Source organism: Gavia stellata, chromosome 5 (assembly GCF_030936135.1).
Source record: "Gavia stellata isolate bGavSte3 chromosome 5, bGavSte3.hap2, whole genome shotgun sequence".
Lineage (NCBI taxonomy): Eukaryota > Metazoa > Chordata > Aves > Gaviiformes > Gaviidae > Gavia > Gavia stellata.
The window spans coordinates 37,091,323-37,105,739 of NC_082598.1; the positions used below are offsets into that span (position 1 = coordinate 37,091,323).

Sequence of the window (14,417 nt, forward strand, 5' to 3'; positions counted from 1 at the left end):
CAAACAGAAAGACACTGCTGGTTCAGCAGACCTGGGCTCACCTCAGGAGCTTCATAAATACTAAGAGAGCATGAACCAGAAGGAAGTGTTGGCTCTGGGCTGCTTGGGTGCTGTTTGCATAAGGGGAGTATTAATCACATTTTTTGGGCCCAAGATGCCTGAACTTGATGTTATTTTGGGGATCTCTGCCAGTGCTCTCCTGTCGTGTTTTGTACCCAGACATGACTGTAGGGCAGCAGAGGGCTTAACTGCATGGAGTCAAGCGTGATGATGTGTTACTTGCTTGACATACTAGAGGCAAGAACAGCACTGCCTATGAAATCAATTCAGTTTATCAGCGTGGCTAGTACTTACTCGCATCAGTGCTGCAGGCAGCAGCATCTTGCGTAGTATCAGGGAGCGTAAGCATGAGAATCTGCCTAGAGTGGACAGGTGACACTGGTGGCACTCGCTGGTCAGAGATGCCAGCCTTCTCCGAGGAGGTCCCGGTGAGCACGGGAAAACAGGGGTACGCCCTGCGCCCACAGCCCTGCGCAGCAGAGTGTGTGAAGTGACTGCTGCGCCGGAGAAGCGCGATGTTTGTGCTGTGTCAGCTTTTGTGCTGTCACTCGGACACACATCAGACTCTCCTGCGTTTGATGGTTAACTTCTGCCTGGTGCAAACAAAACGCGACAAGATACTTCCATCTGGCCTCTTGCTTCTTCCTGGAGCAGGGAAGGAAGGAAGGAAGGAAGGAAGGAAGGAAGGAAGGAAGGAAGGAAGGAAGGAAAGCCTTTTCGGGCAGGGACAGGACCTCCCTGACTGAGCCTGTACGTCAGGAGCCTCCTTGAAGCCCAGCGGGTATGAGGAGAAGGGCGGCGCGGGACCGCGGGTCCTGCCAGCCAGAGCCACTGCCGGGAAAGCTTTGTGTCCCGTTGTTTCCACTGCCAGGAAAGGATTGTGCTTTGCTCTTCCTGCAAACAGCTCTGCTGCGCCGGGGAAGTTACCACGCAGCTCTAAGTTTTCCCCCCGGTGCTCCGCCACTGCGGGAGTCCGGCCCGGCCCACCGCGGCCCAAGCACCGCCCCGCAGCCGGGGCGCCAGAAAGGGAGCCGGGGCCGGCAAAAGGGGATGGCCTGAGAGTGAGCCCCGTTCTGTTGGTGCGCCTGCGCACTACCTGCGTGTCTGTGGCCGTGACGAGAGCCCGCCCCGCGCTCACCCGCTCGGCCCGGGGGCGTCTCGGCGGGGAATGCGTGAGGTGGGGGCGAGCGAGGGCGCCGACAGCGCCCGGCACTCTCTGCCGGCGGTCCGGGGACTTTCCCCTAGGCGGGCGCAGAGCCCATGAGAAACCAGTGTTCTCCGTGCGTGGCCTAGCGAGCAGGTCTTCAGAGCATCCCGGCGTTTTGCTCAAGTCGTCGCCGCCGCCTTATATGGCGCAGCAGTCGGGACGTCCTCTCGGGCACAGCGAGGCCTGCTTGCCGCCCTGTTTCTCTGTTTGCTGGCCTCCGCAGACGCTGCACACACAGCGAGGCCGGTCGGCCGCCCCGGAGGAGCGCCACGCTCCCGGGTGTCCGTGATACCGGCCCCACTGAAGGGGCACCGCCGCGGCACCGCCCCGGGAATATATTAAGCAAATTGAGCGCCGCGACTCCGCCTCCGAGGCGGGCAGCTCGAGCGGCTGCTAGGCACGGAGCCACGCCCCCCGCGACGCCGCCGGCAGCGCCTGCGCGGGGCGCAGGGCGGGAGGTGGCCGCCCCGCCGGCGGGACGCTCTAGCGCCGCCTTGCGGCCAGCGCCCCGCGTCACTTCACTCCCCTGCAAGCCGGAAAAAACGAGCTTCTGCCGACAGCCGCCGGAACGGGCCTGTTCCTCGTCACCTGCCGACGGCCGCCCGCGGGGCAGCGGCCCGCGAGGAAACAACCGCGCGTACTTAAGCTGTTCTAGCAGCCCTCGGAGGAAACAGGAGCCATTTTTAATGACTGGAATTTCCTGTACTGCGGCAGAAAATCCAGGGTCAGTTTTTCTTTCGGTTGGTTGATTTGTCCCCCCCAACTCTGCGCACCTGCGGTGTTAGTGCGTTTGTTCTAGCCGGTCCTCGCCAGCAAGGTCTGACAACTGAAGACCAGCATCCCAGCTGCTAGAGACCAGGACAGTGCCTGAAAGGGAGACCCAGGAGTTTTAGAACTGGCAGGACTGCACAAACACTTCTCGCCACAGCAGGTTCTTTGAAATTCTTTCTTTCTTTCTTCCTTTAGGGTTAATGAAATGTTAAATTCTCATTCAAATACTTAATGCCTATGTACTCATACGTTGGAATCTGCTTGTTGAGCTGCTTCCCATGCAGAATGTGAAATAAAAATAACACACTTCAACTTTCAGTTTCTATTAAGAGTAGCTACGGACTCATCCTTTAATGAATCACAACCAAACATCAAAGAGGAATAACATTCAAAAACTTTAAAAAAAGTAAGCGTAAGTCAGGACTTTAAAAAAGGGCATCTAGCACCTCAGCCTTTTAACACAGTTACCCTAACAACCCCCTTGAGGTCAGTAAATACGGAGAGCTTCGCTTTACAGACGGGAAACACAGGTTTTTTCATTGCAACACATGCTGCAATTCTCTACCAGAGATCTGGAAATGCCCACACTAACAGCTGGAAAAGCTGTACCACGGGACGCGATTCCTGCCCCACAAAAAGAGTCATTCCGTGTCTCCACCTGAACAGTGCGAGGATTTGAAAACAGACCTCACGCTTCCTGGCAAGAACACCAGAACTCCTAACTACAGCACGAAACTCACTCTGCGATGGAAGCACGCACCAATTCCTACACCATGCAAGACGCAATTTAACACATTGCGTTCTCAACGTCGGGTGGTGCTCCAGAAACACCGAGGAGCCCTTCCTGAGAAGCCCACCCAGAGCAAAGGGTGACCAAGAGCACAGAAGCACAGGGATCAGGCGGAGGAAGTTCTCAACCAGCCATCAGGAAGCGCAAGCACCTTGCAGGCTTCGGGTGCTACAGACTGGACAGCCACTGCTGTTCAAAATGATGTAGGGTACAGTGTAACAACACCATTGTGTTTTAGTCCCAACATCACAAAAGAACTTGAAGTCTTTAAGTGGACATATGTACTACCGAGATCCCAGGAATTCCTACTCACTCTTGTAGTACTCGATCAATGGATCTGTCACAGTCAAGTGTAAGGTCTCCATTAAATGATGCTAACTACTGTAGTCGAACAAGATTAATTCAAAATAGCATTGAAGACATAATGTTTTTACAGTTACATGTCATTACCCAATATATCAAAACATGCAGTTTGTGCAGGTATTTCATTAACATTGAAAATAAAAGGTAATCTCCCACTTTCTTTGCTTCAAACCATTCTGTACATCATGTAAAAATGTAGCAAAGGAAGGGCTCAATCTGTGTGAATGCTTTACGATATGCTCGCTGTCTCTAGGAGACAGCAGCATCTTCATTTTGCTTATCTCGGTTAAGCATTACAAAAGTAGAAATAGATATTCTATAGGTCCACTCTATCAGTTTCACAGTATTTCAGCTACACATCCGAAGAAAACAACTTATCCTTGTGGGATGACACCTTGAAGCCACTCAAAGTAAAGCTTTTCTTAAGGTGTTGCAAAGTTATTGAAATGGCTGGAATATTTAATAGCCAAAACCGAAGTACTATAAAAGCATATCCCAGAGGTTTTATTGTTTTAGTAGCAGTCAAAATATGCTTAGTATAGAAATCCATGTTTATTTGAAAAAACGGTAAATGGTATTTCACAATATAAATTAAACTTGCTTACAGAGTTTTGGTGGCTGAAGTAGCTGTGACTTGACTGCTAATTGATAATTTGCCAGTATAATGTTAAACGGGATCTAACCTGCTAGTATAATGTTCCATGGGATCAGGTGTCATTTATATTGCGAGTGTTACGACATCCCATAAAAATAGTCAACCAACTATTTTCTCTCCTAGTATGAGCAACAGTGAACATTATGAGCAACACGCCTGAAACAGATGATTCAACTTTTTGATTGAAGTTTCTAAACAACTTTCAATCGTTCAAGTATTATGGTCCCTATATACATACTTCTATGCGGCTAAAAAAGACATGGTAGACAATTGAGCACACTGCCATCAAATCGTAAGAATTACAAAACTGTCAGGTTTTAAACAGCAAATTGTACCCTAATCATTTAATTAAAAATAGAAGAATTAGGTAGACTATTTTGCAAATAAAACAGCACACTAGTGTGCTATATATTAAGGCATACCTTTAAATGCACACTTGTCATCTCTAACAAGTTTTATACAATTGCTACCAAGTGAAAGGACTATCATTGTCTTGCAAAACTGAGAAAGAAATACAAAATATCTGGAAGCCTACATTTTCAAAGTACAAAATTAACCTTTAGTCCTTGTCTTGAAATACTATACACGGTACAAACAGCGATTCTCCCCTACAAAATCTCACGAGGATTTCTTAAAGCTGGAGGTAAATTTGAAGGTTTTGATTCTTCATCCAGAAGTACCAAATCTTCGATTTCACTACCTTTGTATTTTCTTTTACATATCTTCACAATAACTTTCTTCTTCAGGAATAATTTCAAAGCTTCTCTTGAAGCAACCGCTTTGGCATTTTCCATACTTTTACCACAGCCAGTACCCAAGTAGACAGACTTACACCTCAGTTCACAAACTATGTTTTCTAGAGAGCTCTTATTTTGAGGCAAGTCTGCAAGTTCCTTCAGGGGAACAAAAGCAACATCTAACGTAGCTTTTACAGACTGAATAGATGAGTTTAGAAGTTCTGCGTGATTTACGTTAGGACTGAAGCCTCCAACAGCAACCAGTTTCCAGGCTACAGCTTTGTATAGTCTGTTGAAAAAAGGTTGTCTTTCCTTTGCATCTTCGCTGGTTAACGGTTTGCACAAAGCCTTAGCAGGGCTTTCACCTGCCTGTGAGCCACTCTTGGACGCAAGCTGCGCTGAACCTGCCTGCGTGCCAGCCTTGGAGGCCAGCAGGGAAGCACCTGCCTGAGCTCCCCCCCGGGAGGCCAGTGACGAGGGACCTTGCTGAGCACCGCTCCGGGCAGCCAGCAGTGAAGCAGCCACCTGAGCACTGCTCTTGGAAGTCAGCGGTGAGGATCCCTGTTGAGCGCCACTCCGAGCAGCCAGCAAAGAGGCAGCCACCTCAGCGCTGCTCTTGGAGGCCAGGAGAGGGGAGCCCACCTTAGCAGTGCCCTTGGAGGCCAGCAGCAGTGAAGTGCCCGCCTGAGTGCCGCTCTTGGGGGCCAGCAGCAGCGAGGTGCCTGCCTGAGCACTGCTCTTGGGCGCCAGCAGCAGCGAGGTGCCCGCCTGAGCGCCGCTCTTGGACATCGATGCCGGGGCACTCGCTTGGTTTTTGGAAGACAGCAATGTAGCACTTGTTTGTGAGGTGCTCTTGGTGGTCGGTGGCACTGCAGCTGCCTGCGGGGTACCCTTGGTGGTTGGTGGCACCGTCGCTGCCACTGCAGCTGCCTGCGGGATGCTCTTGGTGGTCGGTGGCACCGTTGCTGCCACCGCCTCTGCCTGCGGGGTGCTCTTGGTGGTCGGTGGCACTGCCACTGCCTGCGGGGCGCTCTTAGTGGCAGATGGCACCGCTGCTGGCACTGCCTCTGCCTGTGGGGTGTTCTTGGCAGCTGGTGGCACTGCACTTACTGTAGTTTTCTTTTCAGGTGATGGCACATTTTCACACTTGCTTTCCTTAGGTGAATTTGAGCAAGGTTTCTCTCCAGACTCTTTTTCAGATGAAGACTGATTTTGCTCAGTAGTATTTTCAGCATTAGCAGGTTTTCCTTCTGTTTCTATGTCTGACGCTGTGGCCATTTCTTGATTTGAACTGCAAGTTGACTGGGAGCTTTCTGGACCTTCGCTGTTATTTTTTCCCTGCTTTTTTGGCAATGTGCTCTCTGTGTCCTTTGGGGCTTCTGCCTTGGTTGGTTTCACATCCTTTCCAGTGTCCTTAGAATCTTTGCTTTTCTCAACAGCTCGCTTCTTGGAGGGCTCCTCTACCCCTTCTGCAAAACAAGGAAAGTATGTTATCCTCTTTAATTTCTGCACTATGAAATATCCATTTAGAAACAATTTATCCAAAAACTTCTAGCGATAATCGCTGTGAATTTAACAGGTATATATTAGGAATACACCTTGAACTGCAATTTCAAGTATTAACCTACTATTTCAGAATACTTTAGTATTTTTTGATAAAGAACTAAAAATACTCAGTTACAACATTTCAGGTTTCGGACCCATAGGCAATTATGTATTTGCATTATTGAGATCCAAACCAAAAATGACCAAAGTACGTTAAATAGACTATCTGACCTAAAAAAAAAAAAGGTTGTATCTGTCTACTAATATCATAAAAACATCTTTAAAATACCATTTTAAGAATTTCTTTAAGAAAGAAAGTTTCTCAAAAAGCAACGTCTGACTAGCGCTAAAGGCAAAGTAAAAAAAAATACATTTAGGCTGGAGTGCAATAGTCTACATCGCATTAAAAAATAATCAGCTTAAAGCGCACCAGTTGTAGAAATTCAAAACAAGAGCTCTACATTACCAATGGAATACTTATGCATCACATCTACTTCACAGGTATTACATGAGGAAAAAATAGCAGAGAGAGGGGAAACGATTAACAAGGAGTAAAAAGTAAATAATTTCGGCTACTTTCTAAGCCCGAAGTGAAGGGAGAACATTCAAAAACAAGCATTTTCTAGACTCCTATGTATTGTCACAGCTATGATCTGCTAACCATTGCTACTTGATATGCCTCTTTTCTTCACCTTGGCAACCAGTTCATCTCTCGTGGTGCGGACAGGCGCGCCGGTCACTCGGATGCCTTCGGCCATTTCCAGCGCCCTCTCCATGACCTGCGGCGGGTACCTGGAGGGGCGACAAGGGGAGAGGAGGGGAGGGGCGCCGTCAGGCGGCCGCGCCGCCCCCCCCCCCCCCCGCCTCGGCGGGGCCCGCCGCCCCGGCCCGCACTTACCGGCAGCCCAGGAAGACGTGGTTGGCCCACACCATGGAGAGGGACACCAGCCGCTGGAGCTGGGCGCTGCCCGCCGCCGGCGGCTCCCCTACGTTGCGCAGCAGGAACTCCCGGCGGTGCCGCCAGTGGTGCTCGGGCTCGCAGGCCCCGCGCAGCGCCTCCGCCCAGGCCACCTCTTCCGCCGTCCGCCCCAGCGGCTCGGCCGCCGCCTTCCCCGCCGCCATGGCCGCCCCCGCTCCCCGCCGCGCCCGCCCCGGCTCCGCGCGCGGGACCCTCCTCCGCCCCCCGCGACGGAAACAACCGCCCCACTCCGCTCCGCTCCTTCCGGCCGCGCGGGATGACCTCACAACCGGCGCACGCGGCAGCCTGCCGCCGCCGCCGCCCCAGGCTGCTTTGCGGCGCTCGAGGGGGAGGAGCCAGAGGGCGCTCGTGCCGCCAACGGCCCGAGAAGGCGCCGCGCGCGCCCCGCCCCGCCCTAACGGTCGGCCGCGAGGCGGAGGTGGGCCTGGTGCCTCACGGCGCGGCGGGGCTGTTCCCGGGCGGCGGGAGGGGAGCCGGGACAGGGCTGCCCGCTGGCGACGGGGTCGCGGCGAGCACGTCGCCCCTCAGACACTTCGCTTCCCATGCCCGACTGAGCCCATTCCGTTACAGGCATTTTAATACGGCCCACGGCGTGGGTTGGGTTTGGCTTTTTGTGGTTCTCTTTTCTTCTTTTATTGTACTGTAGCTGAAGCCTGGGATTTTTCATAGTGCACGTGTGGGTGCTGCACACAAACTGCTGCCTGCGGGGTCATGCTCGTAGGAGTGTAAGCTGCTACAGAGCTGCTCACCTGCCATCCTTGACTCTAGAGCGTATGACAGACTGCCCGTTTCCCCATCCTTCTCTCGGATTTCTGGGGTGCTAGGGGAAAAGAGGTGGTATGGGCACGGTTACCCCCTGGTAAAAGTTTGAACAGAAGTGTTCCTTTTGTTTTGTCGTTCTGCTTACAGATCCATTCCGGTCTTGCTGAGGTCAGAGTTCATGGGATCAATTCATGTTTTTACCTCCTTGGTATGCGATAGGAAGGTGGTGGCAAGGAAATAGGTGTTTGTAGCATTTTGGAGGAAACATTAATAAATGAGGAGTTCTAAGTATGGGGGCTGCTGGCTACAAAGGGTTCAGATAATTGCCTGTGCAACTCTGTAGGCTGTCTTTACATTGCAAAAGTTTACCCCAGAATTTTATTCAAAACCAGTTGGAGAATTCTGTTTGAAAAAGTGATAAACATGCTGTGAAAATACCCCAAGCTTCGGCCTGCCAAGATGGTGCTTGCTGAATTAGGGCATCGGAGACAGTTTTGAATTTCAAAGGGCTATCCCAGGAGACCTGTATTGTTTTCCACCCCACCCAGAATTAGAAGTCTGGGTTTGCTTAAATTTTCAATTTTTAACACCTACATGTCATCATGAAGTGAACTACAAGATGGATTGCATTTAAGGAAGGAGTGTTTCTCCTTAAGTGACTTTAATGTCTTATTTCATGGAAATGGTTGTGTAGTGATTTAACTTGCAGTACTTCTATGGTGCAGGACTAAGTGATTAAGGAAACTAAGCCAGAACAAAAATAGTTCGACGCACTTTTGCTCTGTATCCATTGTTAGAGTGGAAGTTCTTTTCCTTCACTTTCTTGGTTAGCCCACACAATGTTATCTTGTACATTGGCAAGAATAATTCAGTGACCGAGAGGAAGCGAGCAGTAATGAGTGGGATGGGACCTGAAAAACTCACTATTGTTTTGTATTTGCATGTAGAGCAACAAAGGGGCAGAAAGGTTGCATACTCTGTGGTGTGGGTGTCTTGGAGCAGCGGGTTTGTTTAGAAACAATGTCAGAAGGTTTAGAAACAGCGCTGTGGTCACCATTGGTGTAGTATTGCCCATCTGTTTCCAGGTGTTAGTTGTATCAGTCCTGCATGGGGTTATCTAGTAATGCAGCCTGAAGTATATGAAGGACGTGATCTGTCACACTAGAGTTTCTAACCAGAAATGAGGTGGGCCTGTTTCCTAGACCTCTGAGTTTGCAATACTTGATTCTTGACCTCAGTGTCAATACAGACCCTAGAAGACAATGAATGGAATCCCTGGCAAATGTAGGTTTGAGTTTGCACTCGAGCCGAGATCATCCATGCTGCCAGCCTGTTCGTTCACACTCTTCAATGAACCAGTTTGCTTTCTAACAAAACCAGTTGGGACTTGGCCCAGGCTTCAGATCTGCCCCTCAGGGACAGCAGGAATTCAACCAGGCCTGAGAAGCTGTAGCAGGACTGCGTGTACTTTTGCAAAGGCAGCGAAGCAAACAGCACAGCCTTGAATGACCTGTCCTCCGCAGCCATCTGAGCTGCCAAGTGAAGCGGCTAAGGACTAATCCATGTTGAACTGGTCATACACCAGTTAAGAGTAGTAGGAGCTGGGGAGGGTTAGACTCCAGCAGGTGGTAGGGGCAATCCTGTACACTCAGAGGGATCCCCAGAAGTCATATTCTGGTGCTGCTGGGTGAGTGACAGCTCCTGATGCCAAACATCAGAGGTAGGCCTCCCCATCGCAAGAGTTTTATGTTTGCTCTTGGTCACCCCACGTGTATATGATTATATGGACTCACCTGTGAGTCCTGGACTCCTCCAAAAGCATCATTCTAGGGAATGTTGGAGACTCAGCACAGCTACAAAGCTTAATACGCTATCTGGTGCTAGAATGGCTCGAGGACTGATCAGAACAACTTTTTCTTGCATAGTTTTGGAGGACAAAAGAACTGAAAGCCATTTCACTTCTTTGCCCACTGACCATACATGTGAACACAAACATAGGTGACAGCTAGAGAAAAGTCCTGCACACTTCTGGAATGGCTCACAACACTTTTTGGCTGTAGTGAGCAACTTCTGTGGTCTGGTACCTTTCTGGCACCTTATGCTGTTAATTTTGGGTTAATTTTCTCTAATGCTCGTTCTGCATCAACGTAGCCTTGTTGTTGGTACAAAGATGACTTAAACTAAAATCGAGCCTTTTGTCTTCCCTACCTGTATTTTTTCCAGACATATTCTTTCTACTTTATTATTGTGTGCTTGAATCCTCCTGGCAACAGGCTAGATCTGAGCCCCAGAGCATGAGTTGTCACGCACGTGCACACACAAACATAGGTGTATTCCCACCATGCTCTCTGAGCGCTAGAGACATACTGTGTATCAGGTTGATTAAACAAGTGTGTGTAGTAGAAAAGAGAGAAAAACACTGCTGTTAATTTTAAAAAAAGGAAACAAGTAGCGTTTTCGTTCTCACCAGGAAAGGCAATTTTGAACTTAAACACCTCATTGATGGTGCTAATACTGTGCATTTAATTTTCAACATTGGAAGAAAAGAGATGGTTTTGTTCCCACTAGGGAAGGAACTTCTAAATGCCACACTGATAGTAGTGTTGTTAGAGTCATTTGGGGGTTGATAATAGCTTCTTTTGGCAAGATCTCAAGGGGAATCATACCAGTGTCTATAATCACAGTATTGCACCTGCACTTCCTGTATCACAAAGAAAGTTTATTTCTGCCTTTGTAAACCAGTGAATTATTATTTGTTCAAAGTCAAGTCCCTCTGAAGCGCAGAGGGCAGTAGCCTCATTGAGTTCAATTATGTTCTGTGCAGTCAAGGTTAATATATAGTGATACTCTTTATTCAGCTTAGTATGAGAAGTGTGCCCTTAACATCACAGCAATGCAAAGATAAAGCTCAGTTATTGCCACAGAAAGGCAATAAGAGTGGGATCTTACTGGCCTGACACAATAAATCCTCTGGGCACCATCTGTAGGTTGGTCCCTGCCATAAGTAGTAAGTACACACTTGTGAGCCCTGGCTTAAGTTCATTAGAAATGCAGCTTGAAGAAGGATGGGGAAGGTACATTTTGCTGTTTCCTAAGATAACTTACATGTTCTGCTGGAGCAGATCGTTGAAGGTCTCCTAGACAGGCAAGGGATAGCACTTCCAGGGAGACGTGTCTGCATGTGCCAAAGTAGCCAGTCGTTACCGTTCAGTAAACTAATCCTTGGAATAAAAGAAAATGCTTGCTAAAAGAGCATTAATGAGTATGTAGGCTTGTCAATGGAAGGGAAGTTAGAGTAAATCTGTGTTTTTATTTCACCACAGTTACGCAACTGCTGTTGTACTACTGTAAGCAGCTCGGGATTACAAAGTCATCCACTCTTCTGAGATTTCGCAACTGAGGAAAACGTATTGTGTAATTGCAGTGGATAAAACTAAAGGTAAAATGAAGAGCTTAGTTGATAATAATTTACCTTTATACATATGTGCTCTTATTACTAGCTTAAATACTATTTTGCATTTAGTAATACGTTATACTTGAAATATATAACAATGCCTACCATAGGGTTGTCAGTTGTTTTCCTTTAAATGAGTTTGTTAAACTTCAACTACAGCTAAAGGTAGCATACGACTTGCTAAATTTTGCTTGCTAAACTATGCTTTAGTTAGCATACCACATGCGAAATGTTCATGGCTTGGCGTGAAATTTTCCATACTGAGGATGGAAGTTTAGGATGACTTTACTGCTACCAAACATGATCTAAGAACAAAGGAAAGAAAAAAAGGGTTTTGTCTAGGGTAAAATGTTGTGGAGATCTTATCTTTGAAGAGCTTAAATGACTTTATGCTCTAGAGCAGATGTGGAATTTGTTATGAAAAACTGAATTGGGAGGGGGGTGTCTGATCTTCTGACTATACTTAGCATAATTTAAAAGCCTTTGAAGAAATTAATTTTCCACATTCCTGACTTAGCATGTGCCCCCACCATCCTTGCTACTACTGCAGTCACATCTACCCCAGTTGTGGACTGCAGGGCCCAAAAGAGTCCTCTGTTTGCCACTATGGACTGGGGTGGGTCTCTGGACTGAGAGTGAGGCTATGGAGAGCATCCCCTGTGCTCCCAAAAAACTGCTTTTTTCTCCTCTTCACAGGTGCTTGAGCGTGTCCGATAGGAATGGTGAGGGGACAAGGACCTGACTGAGGGGAGGGAAACAGTAAGTATGGAGGCAGGGGATATGGTGAGACTGAAACTACTAGGGGGTAGAAAAGCTTAACATGAGAGTGATAGGGATAGAATACTGGGATTAGGTGAGGAAGGAAATTAAATTCTCAAGGAGAAATGAAGGAGACGAGTTCAAGGCAAGGGGACAAGTACATATAAATGAGGAATTGGAGGGGGGGTGTATGCCAGGAGCCTAGGACTAAGAGAAATGAGAGAGGATAGATGTGGAAGCCAGTGATGAAACCAGAAGAATGACAGCACGTTGTTAGAGGAGACCAAACAGAACCAAGTCTTGACTCTGAGCAATGGGACAAGCTGTGATGGGAAGCGGAGCATTGACAGAGGAACCGCTGGGATTTGAACAGAGACTTAGAGGAAGGAAAGTTAAAACTCGGAGAGCACAGAGACATTAGCATTTAAGCGTTTTTTTCCGTTGCAGTAGGCATCTGCTAGGGTAAGTAAGACAAAGAAAATATTCTGCCATTCTAATTTGGTATAAGATATTTTCTTGTCTTTTCTGTGTGCTATAAAGGAACAAAAGAAGTAGAAATCCATTTGTTTGCAGAAAGCCATTTTGCAAGCCATCTTTAAAGAGCTTTTAGGTAGGAAACCTTAGGCTTTTGGCAGACAGCTCTACCCTAGAGTTGTAAAAAGCAAGAAAACAGCCTTAGGAATCTTAAGCAAATATTGGCATGAGTTCATTGTAATTCAAGAGGATTCAGGAAAGCACTAAAAGGGTGAGAAGGTCCTATCTGATAAAAGAATCTATTATGAGGCTATAACATACTGAACTTATTTGTGTGTGTGCATATATATGTATACAACACATGCATGTGTATATACACACGCATATGTAATACAATATAGATATGTGTGAATGTGTTTTAAAAATATTATTGAGAGTGTAAGCACCTATAAATCTAGATACCCCTGCTCCTTCAGTCAAACTATTCATGCCTTGGAGGAAAAGAAAAATTACAACTAATATTTTATTTGCTTGGGTTGTGGATAGGTGCATTACACAAATGGATGCTATTAAATCTTTATACCATGCTGTACCAGTATGAATTTTGTATGTGCTACATATTTTGCAGACACAAATAACTATTTTAGAAATGATATAAGGAGCTTTCCTGAGACTCCAGGCAACAATGTCAGATCTAATTTGAATTATTGCTATTGAAAATCATGGTTCTGCTTTTCATTATTGTTATACCAATATCCCCGACAACATGCAATTTACCTGGTATGAACAGCACCTCCTGAAAATATAGCACTGTTCTGTGTGCTGTGGTATTTTTTTATATCCTCCCTGTGCACAGGGGTGATATTTCACATTAAATCCACTGGATGGCACTGAAGGAGACAAGATTGCATGGAAATATTTCCAGAAGTTGAGTATAACTCCAAAAAGTGAGAGTGGCTTACTTTTTCATTCCATTACTGAAATAGACAAATGTGGACTGATTTTCCATCCTGATGTAACAATTTGTCATCAAAACCAGCTCTTAAACTCTCCTAGCTGTAGTTCTGTGTTTTGACAGTAGGAAAATTACAGTGGAGGCAGAGCCAAGGCTTCTGAATCTGAATACCCCTTCTCCCCTCAAAAAGGGAAAGGCTAAAATATGCAGCTTTGGCCCATTCTGGATTCTTATGTGAAGGTTTGCAAAACATCTGAAAAATTTTTGGTCCCTGTCCTCCATGGCAATGCTGTCAATACTGGCCACTTCTACTGTTATGAGTTAAGTGCAAGTATGTTAGTTTTTAAGCTCATTTGAAAGAACTACATAGGAAGTAATTCAGAATTAAAGGCTTCCACCTGTTGAGGAAATGTATAGTGTTTCAGAGAACCTCCCGCCTTGAAACTCCATCTGCAGTCTCCACATAAGGATCCCTGTTTTGTCCTGGGTAGGGACTTTGTGATCCTGCCTGGAAAGCACACAATTACTCTCTGTCAATCAGACCTGTAACTTGGGAGTCATCTTTGACTCCACTCTCTTTTTTGACCTGTTTATCTTGATGTGTATGAATTTTGTTTCCTTTTCTTCTCTAAAGTCTCCTCTTATCTCTGTCCACATCACAGATACGCTTTTTTAGGCTTTTGTTATCTTTCATCCTGCTTATGACAGCTTTTTTTCTTACGCCTGACCTGACCTGTCAAAAAGGTCCCTTGAAACACTGTTCTTGCACTTATCTCCCTGGCCTATTTCTGTGTCTCCTTTTTGTACTTACCTCTTTAGTATATCTCCATAGATTTCCCTGTCTCCACAAGCCCTCTAGCCCTCTGAGAGTGCAGTCTGACAATTTTTTTGGCAGCTGTGCTGGCC

At 47.0% G+C, this 14,417-nt stretch overlaps 1 protein-coding gene across 1 annotated transcript; it reads right to left on the reverse strand.

Annotated features, from left to right (window-relative positions):
* Positions 1–2,471: 2,471 nt before the first annotated feature.
* On the reverse strand, positions 2,472–7,250 carry CDKN2AIP (CDKN2A interacting protein). The gene is made up of 4 exons (XM_059817713.1): positions 7,027–7,250; positions 6,790–6,920; positions 5,004–6,052; positions 2,472–4,964 (listed from the first exon to the last, which is right to left on the reverse strand). The coding sequence occupies exons 1-4, from the start codon at positions 7,248–7,250 to the stop codon at positions 4,455–4,457; spliced, it is 1,914 nt and encodes a 637-aa protein (XP_059673696.1). The 3' UTR covers positions 2,472–4,454.
* Between the last annotated feature and the right edge of the window lie 7,167 nt (positions 7,251–14,417).

Bases quoted from the DNA above. Each gene is read 5' to 3' on its own strand.
- CDKN2AIP (XM_059817713.1), bottom strand. From the start codon at position 7,250: ATGGCGGCGGGGAAGGCGGCGGCCGAGCCGCTGGGGCGGACGGCGGAA. The intron at 6,921-7,026 runs GTAAGTGCGGGC...TCGCCCCTCCAG, and splicing joins CACGTCTTCCTGGGCTGCCG to GTACCCGCCGCAGGTCATGG. The intron at 6,053-6,789 runs GTTAGCAGATCA...CTTGTTTTGCAG, and splicing joins AGGCATATCAAGTAGCAATG to AAGGGGTAGAGGAGCCCTCC.